Source organism: Piliocolobus tephrosceles, chromosome 8, assembly GCF_002776525.5.
Source record: "Piliocolobus tephrosceles isolate RC106 chromosome 8, ASM277652v3, whole genome shotgun sequence".
Taxonomy (NCBI): domain Eukaryota; kingdom Metazoa; phylum Chordata; class Mammalia; order Primates; family Cercopithecidae; genus Piliocolobus; species Piliocolobus tephrosceles.
In genome coordinates this window covers 146,011,423-146,029,573 of record NC_045441.1, presented here as the reverse complement: position 1 = coordinate 146,029,573, position 18,151 = coordinate 146,011,423, and the positions used below count along the sequence as shown (strand labels likewise).

The 18,151-nt window shown below is 54.2% G+C and overlaps 1 protein-coding gene across 2 annotated transcripts in view; it reads left to right on the top strand.

The window, feature by feature from the left end:
* PTPRN2 (protein tyrosine phosphatase receptor type N2) overlaps positions 1-18,151 on the top strand; it is a 984,778-nt gene that overhangs the window by 828,214 nt on the left and 138,413 nt on the right. For both annotated transcript variants that reach the window (XM_023225377.1, XM_023225378.1), the window contains one exon: positions 17,028-17,240. In XM_023225377.1, the coding sequence (XP_023081145.1) occupies positions 17,028-17,240 (213 nt within the window). The remainder of the gene's footprint in view (positions 1-17,027; positions 17,241-18,151) is intronic.

The following is an 18,151-nucleotide window of genomic DNA, read 5'->3' as shown; positions in this document are numbered from 1 at the left end:
CAGCCCATGTCAGTTACACCAGCACTGACCAGGCTTTCTCACAAACCGCACAACCCACGTCAGTTACACCGGCACCAACTGGGCTCTCTTATAAACGCACAGCCCATGGCAGTTACACCAGTTACATCAGAACTGACCAGGCTTTCTCACAGATGCACAGCCCACAACATCAGTTACACCACACCGACCGGGCTCTCTTATAAACGCACAGCCTGCATCACTTACACCAGCACTGACCGGGCTTTCCTATAAACGTACAACCCACGTCAGTTACACCAGCGCCTGTACCAGGCTTTCCTATAAACACACAGCCCACATCAGTTACACCGCACTGACCCACTGACCGGGCTCTCTTATAAATGCACAGCCCACGTCACTTACACCAGCACCAACCAGGCTTTCTCGGAAACGCACAGCCCGCTGTCAGTTACACCAGCACCGACCAGGCTTTCTTATAAATGCACAGCCCACTTCAGTTAAGAGAAGCTTTGATACCTACAACCACAGTACTTTGTGAGTGGGTCAGAGTGTAGGATAAACTCTGCACAGCTGTGGCCACAGAACTTTGGGTAGGAAGGGTCTTGGGGCAATGCTGAGTGAGGCAAGGAGACGCCCCTGGAAGGGGCGTCTGGAGCTGCTGGGACACCCCCCAGCCTCTTAGAGAGTGTGTGGTAGAAGCACAGAAATGGCAGTGCTCACACGACACCTGCGAGCACATTCTATGGCAAATAGAGAAGAAAGGCCATTATCTTTTTCAAAGACTGATACTATTAGTGAATTACTATTCAAAGAATAAGAACTATTATTAATATTATTATTGGGGGGAGGCTTGGAGGCTCTGGCGGAGACCCAGGGAGCTCAGGCTGCAGAGAGGAGTGACTCCGAGCCTGCCTGAGTCTGTAGCTGAGAACAGAGCTCTTCCCTGTGAAACATGCACTCCGTGTGTGGGTTCGCACAGGAGCCTGTGTGTTTCTGAGATTCTGGCACTGACCGGCTTGGGGTGCTTCATTTACCTCTCAACACTGGTTTTCTCATCTGTAAAACTGGGAAAAAAAGAAACAATGCATGAATTCCACAGTTTTTCTGGGAGTGAAAGGAAATCAAATATGGAAAAGTAGCTTGACAGGATGGAGCCACGGCTGCCCTGCTGACTAGAAAGTACTCGCCTTTCTCCATGTATGCGAAAGCGTGCGTGTGTGAGAGATGGTGTGTGCGCACATGCGTGAAATGATGAGTGGTCCGTAGCACTCACATGTTCTGAAGGTGAGGGACTCAGCATTCGGCTTCAAACAAATAGAAGACCCCAGGCCCACAGCTGAGCCAGCCAGGGTTCCTTGATGGGGAGAGAATGCGCAGGAGAGGATGAGGGTGTCCTTGCAGACGCTGACCAGGGGCTTCTGGTGTGGGGAAGGGATGCAAGGGAGGTCTGGAGGCACCCCTGTGTGTCCTTGGTTGACCGGGTGAAAGGGAGCCAGCCTCTGATGGGTCTGAGGAAGGGTTGGTGGAATTCTCAGGGAGGAAGAGGAAGCTGCTCCGGTGGCCAAGGCTGAGGGTGGTGGATGGAGGGGACCAGACTGCAGGGCTGCTGGAGGCCAGCCGCCATCAGCATAGGGGGATGGGGAATAAGGTCAGACAAGGGATGACCTGAAAACAGTAATGGGATCTGATTGTGGGGAGGACAAAAGACAAGGAAGCCTCAAGCCTCACCCCAAAGATGGACATTCAGGACAGGCTGTCATCATGGAAACTGGGAAACCTGGTGGAGGAAAAGTAAGTGATTTTGTTGCAAACGTGCTTGGACGAGTGAGCCTGGTTTTTCCGCGGTGTCACTCAGAGGTGCCATCTCTCTTAGTGCTCACCACGTTTGGGGCACTACTCTTTTGAAATGGCCTTTTAAAATGCACTCTTAATGATGGAAGTGATCTTCCAGATTTGTTTCTTTTTTCATACTCTAAAGCCATTTGGAGACAAGGATAGTCAACTGGAGGAATGATGAGGTTAAGGTATGAGGAATCACAAGTGGAAAAGGTCAGAAAACGTAAGGCTAGATATCTGGGTTTGTTTGGGCATATTTCTGAAGACAATTCCAAATGGGAATTTCAGAAATGACTGAGCAAGGTTGAAGTAGGTATATCACTTCCTGAAGTGTGTGAATGGAAACATATTAGGGAGACATACAGTTACATGTGGCAGATTCATAAGGGTTTTAAAAGTGGTCTCAGTACCTGAGAAAGCCCTGTTGCAGATGATACGCTAACGTTGTACCAGACTTGCTAGAATGCCAGCGTGCATCCCACCGCACCGACAGAGGACACGCGGCGGCTCCGTGCAGCTGGCCACTTGGCAGCTGAGAGTGAAACACATGGAATCCTGCCCCACCAATGCTCCGTCTCAGTGACAGCTCACCCTGAACCTGCTCTGCACTGTGTCAGAATGAAAAGCAACTGGGCAGGGTGCAGTGGCTCCCTCCTGTAATTCCAGCACTTTGGGAGGCCAAGGTGGGCAGACCACCTGACGTCAGGAGTTCGAGAACAGCCTGGCCAAGATGGCGAAACGCTGTTTCTACTAAAAATACAAAAAAAAAAAAAAAAAAAAAAAAAACAAGAAAATTAGCTGGACCTGGTGGCAGACACCTGCAATCGCAGCTACTCGAGAGGAGAATTGCTTGAACCCAGGTGGTGGCGGTTGGCAGTGAGCCAAGATCATGCTACTGCACTCTAGCCTGGGTGACAGAGCAAGACTCTGTCTCAGTTAAAAGAAAAGAAAAGCAACTGGCTCCTTCCTGAATTTCTGTTCACATTAGATCTAAATATGTATAGACATATTTGCAATATAAAATCAGAAAATATCACTCAATAGTGATCACTTGATTGATTTTCCTTTTTAGTAGAATCCAGGTACAAAGGCAAGCTTTGTCAGGCTATTGCTGTTCTTTCATTTAATTGGAGCCTATTTTCATACATTAAAATATATGTAGGCACTTTTCTTATAGAATATGTGAACAGGACATGGCTAAGTTATATAACTGTGAAACAAACATTTACCTGAATTACCTGAATAATTGTTCTACTTTTAACTCCAAAACAACCCAAGGAAAAGTTTCCAAATATTATAATAGATGTGTAGTATGTAACTGACAAAATATGTGAAAGAGATTCTAAACAAAAATAGAGATGACCTTGATATTCTTCACAGAAGTATCTTGTTTCCTTTCATCTAAACATAATGGCACTATATGGCCATTTTCAAAAAAGTTAGATTCTTGTTCATGTGGTAATGAGTCTTTCTTACAAACACTCAATCTAAGGAATTCTAGCTCAGTTTTGTAAAAAATAGAATCCAGTCATGAACATACAATATATACACTATATTGAACATCAACTATGAAATACGTGCCTTATGGCATTATTCTGTAAATAATAAAATATTAGATCTTTACAAAAATTGGTTGATTGAAAGTAATAGGTCTTCCAGACTAGAATCTAGAGAGTGACAGTCAGATGAACCTGTAGGGAGACTGCACTGTTTGTGAACACCTGTGCCTATGAACAGCATTTTTTCAGAATGCTACTTTTAATGGACAAAACTAATAATAGTAATAATGAAGCCTTGAGGCTTTTTCTATTCTTTGAATTACAACTTTGAAGCTTGGGGAACAAAAGTCTAAACATCCCGACATGTTTGTCAGCCAATCCTTCAAGCAGAAATGTTTGCTGAAACACATATTTGGTTTCTAAGCACATGGTCTCATGTAATCATGTCAAGCCATTGGTGGGATATCAACTCTGTCTCCTCATTGAGCTCCTGTTTTTGGATTTCAAAAGCTTCAGATTGATCGGCATATGAGCCAGCATGAGAACTAATAATAAAAGCTGAGTTGTGTTGGGGATTTATTTTTCAAAACAAAAATTGACTTCCATTGCTCTGCTTTGAGTAAAGAATTCATATTGTTCTTGAAATAAAGTGAAATAACTTGGAAAAATAATTTTAGTATTTCTCAATTTTAAAATAAGGGCATTGATTTTATAGCTATATCTTACATTTGCTAACATAAGCAATGCAGCAAAATCTTATCTTAAAGAAACTTCCCAGTTCATTAATTTGTCCTGTGGGATAAACTCTGCTTCCAGTATGCATGGGTAGATGGTGAGGGCTCTACTAAGATGCACTTGTTTCTTCCCCATCATTGCAACAGACCTACCTTCTTTTACAGTGAATAAGGACTTCTCACTAGTGTCTGATGCTCTTCCAAATACTGTCCTTGAAAAAATAACTACTGGTGGTTCATACATTTCAACTTAGAGTCATCCATATTTGTCTGTACAAGTGTCTTTGTTTTTAAATTATCTCAATGCCAACTACTATGCTTTACTAGGAGGTTGACGTCTCAAAACATCTTGTTTTCAAAACGCACTCATTGCTATTTTGAAATGTTGTTTTCTTTAAATATATGCATAAAAATGCCTTATACACAAATCTACAATATTTTTAAAAATCCATTTTTATTTTTATAATTTTAAATACTTTTTATAAATGGATTTAGAAATCAAAAGTATTTTAAATACTCTTTGTGTACTATAAAATTATAAATTACTGTTTTAGTTTAAAACACAAAATTGACTTACACTTTCTGAAATCAAGAGTCTCAGGTGTTTTTCTAATCATTTTCTACCTTACCATATTATTTTAAATTCCTGAAATATGTGTTTTGCTTTATAATAATCATGTTTCCCATAACAGCCTTTCTCTGTATTGTTTTCAAATACATTTTCTTTGATAATTTAGTACATGGGATTTTTATTCTAATCACTTAAATGTGTAATCCATAACAATTTGGTGTTCCTTAAATTGAAAATGAGATTCTTATCACAGAACATTAGGTTTTACACGTAACAAATGTGAAATGCACTTTAAAAGAAGTATTGGCAGGATCAACAAATCATTTTTAAACTATTTATATTGTATAGCTATTTTGTAGGTCTTGGAGAATTTTACATATATTTTTTATTCATCAGCCAAACAACCTTAACTTCTGTAGGAATAATATACTCATTTGTCATATATAAATGATTCCAATCAACATGACTCTCAAAAATATTTTGTGTCATGTTTAAAAGTTTTATCTGAAAATGTTATTGAAATCATGTAAATTGAAATTTATTATTAAATGAAGTCTAAGATCTCATGACCAAAAAAAAAGAAAACAGAAAAAATCCTCACATCATTATTCATTCTTCAAATTAGCTGAATCTAGTCTCACATTATTGCCGAGACACTTTTCTAAAGTATTTTCAAGAATTAAAAGATACATTTTCCACCCTGGAAATAAAAAGGGAATTTAAAATAAAGAAAAATAGAATAGAAATCTGGCGAGTAACTTACCAGTTTCTGAAGCAGTAGGACTAATAGAACCAGCACCTCAAATACAAACGCGTTCTTCTAATGACCCCCCTAGACTCTAGGGCTTGGAGTGTGGGTCCACCTTCAGCTTTGGCGGGGCCAGTTCTGCAGCCCCACTGAGGTCAGGCCGCACCTTGGAGGAGGGGTGGTGGCAGGAAGGGGAGTGAGTTGGGAGCTCTCAGACATAAATCACCGTCTGCCACCCAGAATATATTGCCTGAGGTGCACCAAAGCCTGGACGAGGAAGGGTGCTGTTCTGCTTGTGAACCCGCATGGAGCCTTTCAGGCCTTCTCACGATTTTTAAAGTGACCGAAATTGAACCGAATTGGTGCCACCTCCCACCCATTCTTCCTCAAAGCACTAGAAAGGTCATTAAATTCAGATCCAATCAGGAATGCGGTGCTTTGATGTTGGAAGTGAAACACTGGACGACGGAAGAAGGGACTACGGAAAACAGTTGTATTTATTCGTGTATTCACTGTCAGGTCACGTTTGTAAAGAAAGCAAAACCGGCTCTCTGGCCTGACGCCCCGTGCTGGGCTCCGCCTCGCTCTGGGGTCGCCGGCCCGGTGGCCGCCCCAGGACCCCCGACGGCAGGGTCCGCGTCCCCCTAGCCCTGTCCGAGACCCAGGGTGGCTGCGTGGGGTCTGCGCCGCCGTGGAGACTGAGGGGCTGGACACGGCCTGGCCGAGGGAGACAGCTACCGGCCACTCCCGGCCACCTCGGAGAGCTCCCGGCCGCCTGCTGGAGACCCCAGCCTGGATGAGGCTCCCGCGATCCAGGGCGAGGAGAGCCGCGGGCTGGTGGGGAAGGTGGTGCGCGGTCGCCGCGGGCTGGGAGGGTGCGCTGGGGCCCCTCTGGCCTCTGTCCTGAGCCGGCCCGGCCGGGAGCTCCCCGAGGCGACGCGCGGATCCCCAGCTGCTCCCTGGCCCAGACCTCAGGTGCGCCGGGCGCTCGGGCCGGGCAGGGCCGTGGTGGGGGCGCCATCGCCCGCCCTGTGCTGTGGGTAGCTGGGAAGACCTGCCCACTACCCGGTGCCCCAGGGCCCTGCGACCGCAGCGGGAGGGTCGGGGCAGCGAGGGCAGGACGCCCCAATACCCCAGCGGCCGAGCCCGCGGCCTGCGCGCGTTCCCCGAGCCTACCCTGTCGCCAGCGCGGCGCAGCCAGACCCTAGGGCGCTCCCAGCACCGCGGAGGCCGGGCCTCCAGTCCTGGAGGGGATTCCTCTGTCGCCTCCCAGCTCCCGCGGGGAGTCCCAGGAACAACCCCACCACGGGCACACACACACCAGACACGCGCGCACACAGACGCGCGCGCAGGCCGTTGCTATGGAGAGGCCGGTTACCAGCCAGGCTGAGGGCAGCAGGTCCCCTCCTCGGAACCCCCTCCCCTCCCCGTCCCTTCCCTCCGCTGTCTTCCCCTCTTCCCGCCCTGGCTCCAGAGTCCTCCTCCCGCTGTCTCCGGCCTCCCGCCCCCCAGCGCCACCTCCCCTCCCCTCCTCTTTCTCTGCCCAGGGCCGGGCCTGGGGTCGCCCTGGAGTCTGGCTGGGGACGCCGGGGCACCGGAGGAGGGTGGCAGGGAGGGACAGGACCTGCTGCCACTAGACTCTTTGCCCAAGAAGGTCCCTGGGAGGACATCCCGGGAGCTGGGGGAACCCAGGTACCGCTTCTCTCTGACCTGCCCGCCGCCGCGCCGCCCCCGAGTCAGAGTGCGGGGATTTCTGCAGGCCTTGCCCTGGGCATGGGGACCGAGAGGGCCAAGGTGATGTACCCCCTCCCCGCCTACTGGGGGGTTCACTCATGGGCAGAGGACCCCAGGGACGCTGCAGTTTCTAGCCTCTCGCGCCCCCGCCGAGCCGCTCCGGGCCTCCTGCAGCCCGCTCAGGCCTGAGGGAACCATGGCCGGACGCGAGGCCACTTCTTTGCCCTGGGGCTTTATGAAGCGCTCTGGCCTTGCCCTATAAATACAAAAATAAATGCGGAACTCAGCCTGGGCCTGCGGTCAGAGGAAACGGGGTCCTTCAGCCACTTTTAGACAGGGGCCCGCAGCGGACGGCAACGTACTCATATCTGTGGACGACCCCCGCCTCTGAGCCCTGCCCCCCGGGGCTCGCCCCCAGGTTTTACAGAACTTGGTTTGTAAGAGAAAAGCGCCAGGCAAGGCCCTCTGCGCGAGGCAGGTCTAGGGGCAGCGCCGGAGTACAAGGGAGGGGAGGGGAGACGGTGGAAGCGCCGCCTGGGCCTGGCCTGGGGAGGTGGGGGGTGTGAAGGGGTTGGCCCCGGAGGGGCCGGGAGCAGGCGCCGCGGGCAGCCGGGTGTGCGGCGGGAGGGGCGTCGAGTGGCGCGGGCCGCCGTCTCCAGCTGTCCCGGGTGCAGGGAACAATGGCCAGGCGGTGGGAGAGGGGGGCCTGGGAGGGGGCCGCTGGGGTTTCCAGAAAAGGAGAAACTAAAGAGCCCTCCGCAGACTGTCATCTGCGTGTGACAAGATCTGCGCCCCCCTCTTCCTTTCTTCTCCTTGTTCCTGCAGCTGTGGGCCTCGGAGAGCGCATTGTACACACAGATGTTGGGTTTCAGCTCTCCGGCTCTCGCCAGCTCCGCGGGGGCGCCGCGCACCGGGGTGCCCCAACCTGTGGCTGTGGCCGGTGGTCCCGGGCCTGGGGAGAGAGAGCGTGGGCGGGGGCCGGGGGAGGGCGCCGGAGTCCGCGGCTCAGCGGTCCTAGTCGCCCCGAGACCCTAGCTCGGCTCGCGCGCTGCGGGCCTGACTGCGCCAGGGGCCGGGAGTATGTGGGGAGGCTCGAGCGACTGGGAGCGTGACCCGTGATTCTGCTCCACTCCTTTCGCCCGCAGAGGGGTGGTCTAGGCCAGACCATTGACCTGGGGAGGGGGAAGGGCAAGGACGCAGCTCTCACGCCTGGGTTTTCACCGCTGTCTCCCTTCGGCGTTTTGGGCCAGCGGCCGACATTCGCCTGGACCAAATGGTGGCAAAGTCTCACCAGTTCTCCGTCTAGCAAGACACTTTCTACGCGCATCGGGACCTAAACACTCGGGACAGCCCTGGTAAAGTGAGCAGAGGGGCTCTCGTCTACTCGCCCCGCATCATTGGCCTGCTTCCATTTGGAAAGGGAGCAAAAAGGCCCGAACGGCCACACTGGAAAAAGTAACTGGAAAGAACGATGTGCCGTGAATTTTTCTCTTGCCAAGAGTGGCGACGCACCCCACCCACCCCTCCCAGGACAAAGGTCACAGCAGAGCCGCGCGCCTTGACTTTTCTGGCCAAGGTCTCTCTCCCCTCGGTGCTACCCTGAACTTGCCCAGTATGAACGATGAAAGGCAGAAACACTGAAAAGAAAGAAAAGGCGAAGGCCCTGGCTTCGGCGTTGTACCAGTGACTGACAAAGCTGATGTCCATTCATAGTCTCGGGCGGGAGAGGGTGTTTGGAGAGCCGCGGCCCCTTAGCCAATTGCTGTCAGCAACATGTGGGGGGGGGGACATCGCTATAGCAACCGGTGGCTGGGCCGCGAGCCGCGCCGCCGCCGGCCGGGTGCGCGCCGGGCCGGATATAAGGCGGGGCGCGGCGGCCGCGCTGGTTGGAGCTACGCGCGCGGCCGGCGGCCCTACGGGGACAGTCCGGAGCCCGCCCTGAGCCCGCCAGCGCCGCGCCCCGGCCCAGCGTGCCTGGCCCGGGGGCCGGGCCGGGGCGGAGCACGCGGAGCTGGGCCCAGCGGCCGCGCAGAGCTCCGGCGCCTGCGGGCTCCGAGCCCGTGCCGCCGCGCAGCCGCTGCCGCTGGAGCAGCGACGCGCGGCACCTTTGTCTCCACCGGCCGCCCTAGAAGTTTGTGGTCAGAAGCGGATGACCCCGTTAGTCTGTGGCTCCAGTGCAGGGAAGCAGCTGGCTGTGATGATGGCGCTGCCGCTACCCGCAGCTGCTGCGCCTCGAGGCCGCTCGGCCCGGCGCACGCCCCCACCTCCTCCCGCGCGGGCGCTGGGCGCCGGCCCAGCTGCAGGTAACCAGGGGTGCCGGGCGGGGCGCGGGCGCTCGTGGTGCGGTTGGGTGGGCCCTGGAAGAGGCGAGAGAGGCTGGGATGGGGGCGGAGGGAGCAGGAGGGGCCCACGAGGGCATCACCAGGCGCGTAGGTGGTGGGGCGAGGAAGAGAGCTTTCGAAGGCTGGAGGGCGCGCATGGGGGCTCGAATGGGCAACCAGGACGTCCGAGAGCTCAATGCAGGGGGTCTCTGCATCTCCGCAGGACTCCTGTCAAAGGCTTGGGCTGGCAGGGGAGAGCTGCGCCTGGGATCATCCCCAAGTGGGTCTAGGGTGGGCATATGAGGAGGAGCGGGCAGAGGGCAGCTCTTTCTGAGCGCACAGATTGGGAGGGGTGACAGCTGTCCTGGCCCAGCGCCCCGCGGAGACCGCCCCAAGGAGGCTAGGACCTCCCGGACTTCTCCCCAGCGCTCTTCTCTCGGCCTTTCGCGTTGCTCCCCACTCCCTGCAGTTCCGACCATTGCAGGGTGCGGGGGGTGGGGGTGTGCAGGCACGGAGATGGGAGGCGTGTGGGAAAGGAGGAGGGAAGGGGCGAGCAGCCAGGATGGAGAGGAGCCAGTGTGGGCGCATTTTCTTCCTAGCCCATTTTGGGGCGCTCTTTGCCCTCCTCACCAGGGTCCGGGAGCGCGCCTCCGAGCCACGGGAGTATCCCAGCGAGCGGCGAATTGGAGGGCGCCGAGGGGTCCTGCAGAGAGAGGCGTTCCAGAGGCAGGTGGGGACGCCTCGGAGAGGCCACCTCTCCTCCCCCAAGGAGAACTGCGCTTTCCCAGCGCCTCCCCCACCCCAGGTGAGGCGGCCGCGTGCTCGCCAGAGAGAAACTTGTGACTGGACCCGAAGCTGTTGGAACAAGGGACATTTCCTTTCTTCGTAACTACCTGTGCAGTTCCGAACATTGGCCTGCTCCGTGCTTTTAGAGAAGCGTCGCTCCAGGGAATCGGGCGGACCCCCAAGTTAGAGTTAAAATCTCAGCAGAATTGCCTTTTAGGGCCAGAGAGAGTCTCCCGCCCTTTTTGGTCCTCAGTGCGCTGAGCTGGGCGCTGCAGGCTGGACGGCTGGGAGTGGGGCCCTGCCACAGCCCTGAGGACTACGCGCCGGAGACTCTCCCAGCGGCTCTGCAGCCCCTGGCTCTGCCCGCGGGCCCCCGCCCCGTGCGTCCTTCTGCTCTGGGTTCAAGTCACCGACCTCCGTCCTCCGACAGCGGCCCCGGGGTCCCGGGCATGGTCCCGCCTCCCGAGCTGCGCGTCCCAGCCGGCACCGTGGAGCCACCCGCCTGAAGTCCGGGGCGCAGCGTGTCCGAGGGGACTTAGCCCAACCAGTCTCTCCTTGCGTCGCCGATCCCAGATTTTAGGACGGGAGCAAACAAGAGAGGAAGCGAAGGTTTGTGCGGAGGAGGGAGCTGGAAGCTCTTCCTTACACCCACACAGAGGAAAGTGCCCTCCCGCCCCCTCCCAAGCACACCCCTCTGCGCTCCGGAGAAGAAGGCGGCGGTGGCGGCTGCGCGGCCCGGGGGCTGCGGGCGCCGGGATTCCCTGGTGGACGCGGGCATGGTTAGGGACCTTGGTCCTCCCTCGCGGCCAGCGCGCTCTATGGCCAGGAGTCTGGGCCGCAGTACCCTCCGCGCCGGGACCCCTCTCCGGGCTCTGAATACCCGCGGCTCCGGGGAACCCTTGGCCTTCGCGTTCCGCGCTGGGGCCTGATCTTTACGACTCCTGTGGGGATGCTGTGAGCCGGCGAGGCAGGAGGGACGGGGTCGCTGGGGAGAAAGCCAAGGCTGCGGTCGGGGCCGAACGTTGACCCTCCCTTCCCTCGCCCTGTGCTCAAAGTCGTGCCACAGAGGGGTCCTAACAAGCGAGGCTAGGCGGGTCTTGGGTTGGGGCTTCTGGGTCCGGGTAGAGAAGGCGAAGCGAAACCCCCCCAGTCCTGAAGAGGGTCTGGTTCTTGCGGTGTGGGGAGGCCGGGCACCGTCCCGGGAAGCACCTGGTGTGGAAGGCGCACGTGCGTCCAGGCAGGCCTGGGGACCAGGCAGCACGATATATAGGGGTCAGGAGTCGGTGCCTTAAGTGTAATCGGCCGAGTCTGAGTTTGGGTGTCATGAAAACGCCAGCGGAGCTCTGAAAGAGGCTGGGGGCGCCTTCCTCAGGGGCCTCCTTCCCCTGCTCAGTCTCTGGGTCCCTCTCTCCCACCGGAGACAATCTGCTGGTTAAAAATTAGTTTGCACAAGTGTGCTTCCCGCTTTGAACATCAGTATCATAAATCTTCCCTGATGTCTTAAAACACAGTATTTCTTTAAAACTGATGTTTTAGGAGTGCTTGAACATGGCAAATAGACAATTTATTACCTTTTTTGTATATTCACTTTTAAGTGTATGCCTGGAAAAACTCAATAGCCCATTTTAAAACAGTATATCCCAACTTATTTTCATTAAAGTTTACATTTAAGAATAATTTTTTCTTGAAGATTCTTTTCTTTTGCTTTTTTAGGTTTTTTGGCCACTTGAATGGCAGATTTGCAAGTACAATTTCATCTGCACAGAGGAACAATAGCTTTCAGTTGCACAAAGGGCTTCTCCCAGCCTGAATTCAGACCGCAGTGCCTCTTGCTCTGATAATAGCTTCTGAAAAGATTTTGTAATGCAGAGAATTAATACATGATTATTTCCGCCTGACTTCTCTCATTTATTAGAATTCTGTGGCAAATTCCAAATTAAAAATAGTTCAGTTAACAGCTTTAAAAAATACTTTTGAAATATTTTAAGATACCCCTTCCCCCATTTTTTAAGTTGTATCACTTACTATGGCCTGAAAACTTAAAAATGTTGATCAGCCCTAAAGTGAGAATTATTATATTTTGGTAATACATTTTAGTAAATTTAGAATGAAATTTCCTAATAGTTCTAAGAGGATTCATCCAGCAAACCAAAGAAACTTGTTACAGCAACTCATTAATGGTCTCTAAAACTGACTTCTAAGTTTTAAGAGGAAAAAGGTATTTATAATTGAGTAATTTAAATGCAGACAAACATAGGATGAGGCTGGGAGTCAAATCTGATTCCTTAGAAATGATACAAATGAAAGCATCAACAATGTTAGAACTTTAAGATTAACTGGCACTGAGCACCTGTGTCCCTGCATCTTTATGGTGCAAGCATATTTGAACACTGCACACCGGTGACTCACAAAATGAGCTGCTCCTGTTAACTGGTTACATCACACAACCTTGGAAAAGGACTAAATCTGGCTACCAGTCAACACATATTTACCATAAAGTTTTGTGTTTGTGTGGCTGTATCGGCTCTCACAATTGAGTTTGGGCATCGAATGTCCTTTTTTCTTTTAAGCGTGCCACATGGACAGCTAAAAAAGTTCCGAAGGCATTTTCCCATAAATGGCTCACAAGGGCATGTGATGGAAGCTCCAGCCACCTCCACTCATGGGCAGGGTCAAAATAATTTAAATTGGTCCGGACAGTGTCTGCAGATGCTAATTTCTAAGACAGCTCCACAAATTGTCTCTGTGGTCATACACTTACTTTGAATCACAACTTTTGCAATACTGTATATTCTAAATTTGAGGAGTTGCAGGTGCAGCTGGTTAAGAGGAAGAAATAGGCAATATTGTACTTCATCTTACTCTCAAGATAGATCTAACCTGGCATAAAATTAACTTAATCATTCTTGATTATTTTTTAAAATTGTAGTATTCCTGCATCTGAGAACTTAGCACTGAAGTGTGCCTATCTGTGCCTTTCCGCGACCCCAGAGGCACCCCTGCAGCCTGTGTTGCCAGGCCTCCTTCTCCCTCCTCCTCCTCCTCCTCACTTCTCTGTTCCAAACTTTCAGTCATTGAGCTGCCGCTGTACAGAAGGGGGTGTTCTGCTTTTAAAAGACGCCTGACTGTAAATGTCAAAGTCATAAATATTTAAACATCATTTTCTTTCAATTTCAAGTCAAGACTGATAAGATGCCTCTAATTAGTCTGGGCTCTCTTCGGGGTCCACCCGCCGTGGTTCAGCCTTGGGGGGTCGGTGCCCATGGGGGAGAAGGCGCTGAGGACCACCAAAGCCACACCTGGGTCAAGACTGTGTCTCAAACTCACTTTTAAACTCATTTCTTTCTCCTAAAGGCCATGGCTAGCAGGAGTTTTAAGATATTTTTTAACTGCACAAAAAGGAACGGAGTCAAGTCATTGTAAAGTTATTGGAACTCCATCACTTAAAAAAAAAAATTATTTAAATCTTCGTTTCTTCCGGGATTCCTAAGACCTGACTTGCAGCCAACAGTTTTTCCCTCCGCATCACCCTCCTGCTCAGCGCTGGGTGGGACACTTGAAACCGTCCTGGGCGTGGAGGGAAGACCCTTTTCTTCCTTTTCTTCTGCGGTGCCCGAGGGCGGGTAGGGAGGCGGGTTTCCCAGCCGGGTCCTGGGATCCAGCGAATTCTACGTCAGGCCGGTGGACCCCAGTCCGTCCCTCTGTCAGCGTTCCGCCCTCCCCTACAGTCAGACCCTCCTCACCTCAGCCGCCGCGCTGCCCTCGGTCACAACTTCCCCACTGTCCAGGTCCCGCGGCCCCGCGCGGTCGCCCTCCCAGCCTCCCCAGGCCTCCCCCAGGCTGCAGGAGAGGCCTCCTTGTGGACCGGCCGGGGGAGGTGGGCCTGGGGCGGCTCCCACTCCTTCTCTGCTGGGACAGCGCGGGCCCAGGCAGCAGGGAACCAGGCGAGGTTGGTGGAGACAGGACTCCAGGGGACTGGGGCTCCTTCCTTCCCCTCCGGGGGCGCCTGGGACCCAGCCGGGACCCGGGAGGAGGGCCAGGAGCTCTCCGGGCAATCGTTCTCCTTGACATTTTTCTTTGACCTTTGAGTAAATCCAAGCGCGCCAAGGGAGGCCTCGAAAGCAGGCCTTGTTCCACTCCTGCGCTTGCGAGCGCGTCGAGGGTCCCGGCGACAGCAGGTGTCTGCCTCCCTGGGAACAGCCTGGGCGGGCCTCGGGTACCTCCTGCCGCCCGCAGGCCAGACCGCCTCCTCCAGCCCCACGCGTCCCCTGCCCTCACCTGGCCTGAGTGACCGCGGGCAGCGCCTATGCCCCTTCCTTGGGGAGCCGGAGCCGGCGGCCGCCCTGCGCCTCGGGACCCCACACACCCGCGCGCATAGCCTGGGTGCCACTGCCGGGGCCGCCACACGCCGTGGCCCTGCCGCCCCCTCGGAGCCAGGGTGGTCACCGCGCGCGTGTGGGCCTCACGGCGCCGGGCAGGAATGTTCCGAAAGTCCCTGTTCCCGGGCACAGTCGTCCACGTGAGCGCGCGGTGTCCTCCCGACGTCGGGGGAGCGGGGCCAGGGTCCCCTCCGCGCTGGGGCGGGTGGAGGCGCGCGGGGGCCGTCGGCCCGGCCGGGATGAGGGGTGGGAGGACGGCGGGCGCCCCCTCCGCCGGTCGCGCCGCTTCCTTTGTTGTTCTTGTTACGTCGGCCAAGGCGAGGCGGGACCCGCGGGAGGCGAGGGGAGAGGGGCGGCGAGGGCCGCGCGCCAGGCCCCCGGGAAACGCCCTCCCGCCCAGGTGTGGCCCCAGGGGACGCGGCCCCGCCGGCGAACAGGGACCCTGGGGTGGGCAGGGGACCCGGCCCCTGTCCCGGCGCCGCTCGGACCCCCACGCCGCTCGGATCCGGGGTCACGGCCGCTCATCCCCGCCTGGGTCCCCCCGCGCGCTCTGGGGTCCCTCGCGCCGGCCCGGGAGGGCACAGGGCGGGGCTGCCGCCCACCCGGGAGAACCAGCGCCCGCACGGGGACCGAGGAGACCCCGGCCCGGGGGAGGCGGCGCGTGGCTGCGCCTTCGGTTTCGTGAACTGGCTGTGCCCAGGGAGGGGCGGGGAGGGGCGCGCAGGGGACCCTGTGGGCGGACCCCGGCAGACTCCGGGGCTGGGTCGCGCGGCTCTAGAGTGACTTCTTTCTGGAAGAGACTGTGTGGGCCGCAGGGAGGGGGAGGGGCGGGGAAGAGGCCGGGGAGGGAAGACCGGGGAGGGGGCGCGGATGGGATCTCCACGCGGAGGGCCGCCGTGCGCGGCGGCGGGACCCAGCGGCTGCTGCCGGGTCCGGACCAAGCGGAGTTCGGGCGGCTCCCCTGGCTCCCGCCCCGCCCCGCCCTCCCGGGTCCCTCCCCTCTCCCCTCCCCCCACCCCGCGCCTCCTCTCCCCTCCCCCCTTTCCCCCTCCCTCTCTGCGGCGCCACCGCCTCCCGCCGCCCGCGAACCTCGCGGTCCTCCTCCGAGCCGCGCATCCAGGCAGGAAAATCCGGGCGTCTTTTCTCATTTAACCCGCGTTTCCATTAACTCAGTCCCGGCACCAGCTAATCCGCTGCACCGAAGGCAAAAGGAGGCTAATTAATGACCAGCTTTTCCAGTCAAGACCGGCGATAATTGCTTTGGTGGCCTTTATGATTACAAGATAAAAACGGGCCCGGCCTGACATAAGAGGCACTGTGTACGCTGGGAGACGGGAGGAAATGAAGAGTTGGGAGGCTGAATACGGAGCAGAAAATTACTAATAGAAGAGAGATAATGAATAGGCCGGCCAGGCATTCATGGGGAAAAATCCATTTTGTTACCACGCGAAATTAGGTGGTGGAAAGGGGTTTGCTAATTGTTCTCATCTTGTAGCAGCCAGGACCGAGGCCGGGCGTGCTCCCCCATTTACTCCCCGAGTCATTGTGCAGCGCGCGCGGTCTGCGGGGCGGCCTTCCCATTTTCCTGTGGCGTCCTTAATTGTTGCTAATATACCTTCTAATGAAGCTAATGAGGGGAGAGCCATGCAATTCTTTGCACGTGGAGACAAGTGAAATGCACCGAAAGGACTTTCTCATATTTTCACCAGCACTACCCTCTCCCTCCAGAAGCAGTGAGAATCTGAAGGGGTTTCCTCCCTGGGAAGTGAAGTTCCAAAGGCTCCTTTCGAGGAAAAATACGTAGGTGCGAAGTGTTGTGGTCTGCGCCAGGCCACTTCTGGAGAGTGGCTGGAGTCGGTGGGATTCGACCAGTGCTCGCCTTTCAAGACAGGTGGATCCAATCCCCTGACCCGGGAGGGAGAATGTTCACGTGAAGATGCAGAGCCAGTCCCACGTTCCTTTGTTGCTGAAGATGTGCTGGGCTTGTGTGGCTACGTAAAGCCACGGAAGGCTCCAGGCCTGCCCACCCGCCTTCGCCGCCTAGCCTGGCCTCCCCCCAGCACCCCGACAACCACTGTGCAAGCTCTGGGCAAACTGCTGTGCCCGGTTAGAAGAAGGGATGGATACTTTATTTTACTGAAGGCAGCAAATCAGCTGCCAAATACTTTACATAAATTTGAAAAACAGCCACCACTGAGGGAAAAAGTGATGCCTCTGACTGTCCTCTTGAGCACGCTGCAATCTGCGAGGTGCTATTTTCAAATGACTTCTGCCTCTCCTTTGACGGGGGTTGTTCCACTGGGCCCTCCCATTGTGGCTCCAGGGCCAGCGCAGCGTCCTGTGGGGCTGAGCTTTCCACTTTCAAGTTGCATTTGGAGACGTGTGTTTTTAGATCATGCTTTGTCAGGAGCTAACATACCCCTCTTTCCTTGTCCTGCAGAAAAGCAAACTCAAGTTCCTGCCTCCTCAGGCGGAGCAAGAAGACTCGACCAAGTTCATCGCACTCACCCTGGTCTCCCTCGCCTGCATCCTGGGCGTCCTCCTGGCCTCTGGCCTCATCTACTGCCTACGCCATAGCTCTCAGCACAGGCTGAAGGAGAAGCTCTCGGGACTAGGGCGCGACCCAGGTGCAGATGCCACCGCCGCCTACCAGGTAAGAGGAGACTTTTTAAAAAGTGATATATTGGATTTATCTGTTGAGCAGGCAGATGATCGCATTCCTCTCTGGCCCCTCCTCCATTCCCAGCAGTTGCTCATGTATCATAGTTTGGGGTCTTTTATGATGACAGTTTGGAACTTCTCATCAGCATTCGTGCAGATACCTAGCAGCCACAGTTGTACAGCTCTGTATTCATCTGCTCTTCTTGGATAGTCTCATGTTAGCTCTGGAAGTATGTTGTTAATTAGAGGTGTGGAAAAAGTACAATACACGAATGATGTTTATCTGTTTTCTTAGTTTGGCCACTACTAATGAAAAGTGCCAGAGTTGTGAGATCAGTTGGTGTGTAGGTGTTTGAAGATGTCTCAAAAACCATCGGCTTCCTTGGGGTCTTCTGTGAAAAGATCCTTTGACCTGCCCAGTTGCCACCCTGTGGTGTTGTCCGGTACAGTGAAACCTAATGCTGACCGGGGGAAGTGACCCATGCGTGTCCCCGTGAGGGACACCTTCTCTAGAGGCACCCCCACACCCCTGGAAATCTGGAAACCAGGGAGGATGCGAGGAAGGCAAGTTCAGACCAAGTCGGGCATTTTAAATAACCACAGAGTTTTTGAAAGTTCTATAGCACACATTTCGTATTTAGTATTGTCCTGTAATGAATATAGGCCTTCAGTTTTAACAGCATTACAAACCCAGAATACTTCCATCAGTCAAGGCAATTGATTCCTTTGCATATAAAATATCATTTAATTCCAAGAAGATATTCCCATTTGGGAAGGTAGAATGACTCCTTTAACCACTGTTTTAAAAGTTTGGTCAGTACATATGTAAGATTTCCTCATTGGACTGGATCCTTTGTTTTCTCTAGTCACATGATTATAGTGTGCAATACATCTTGTAAATAA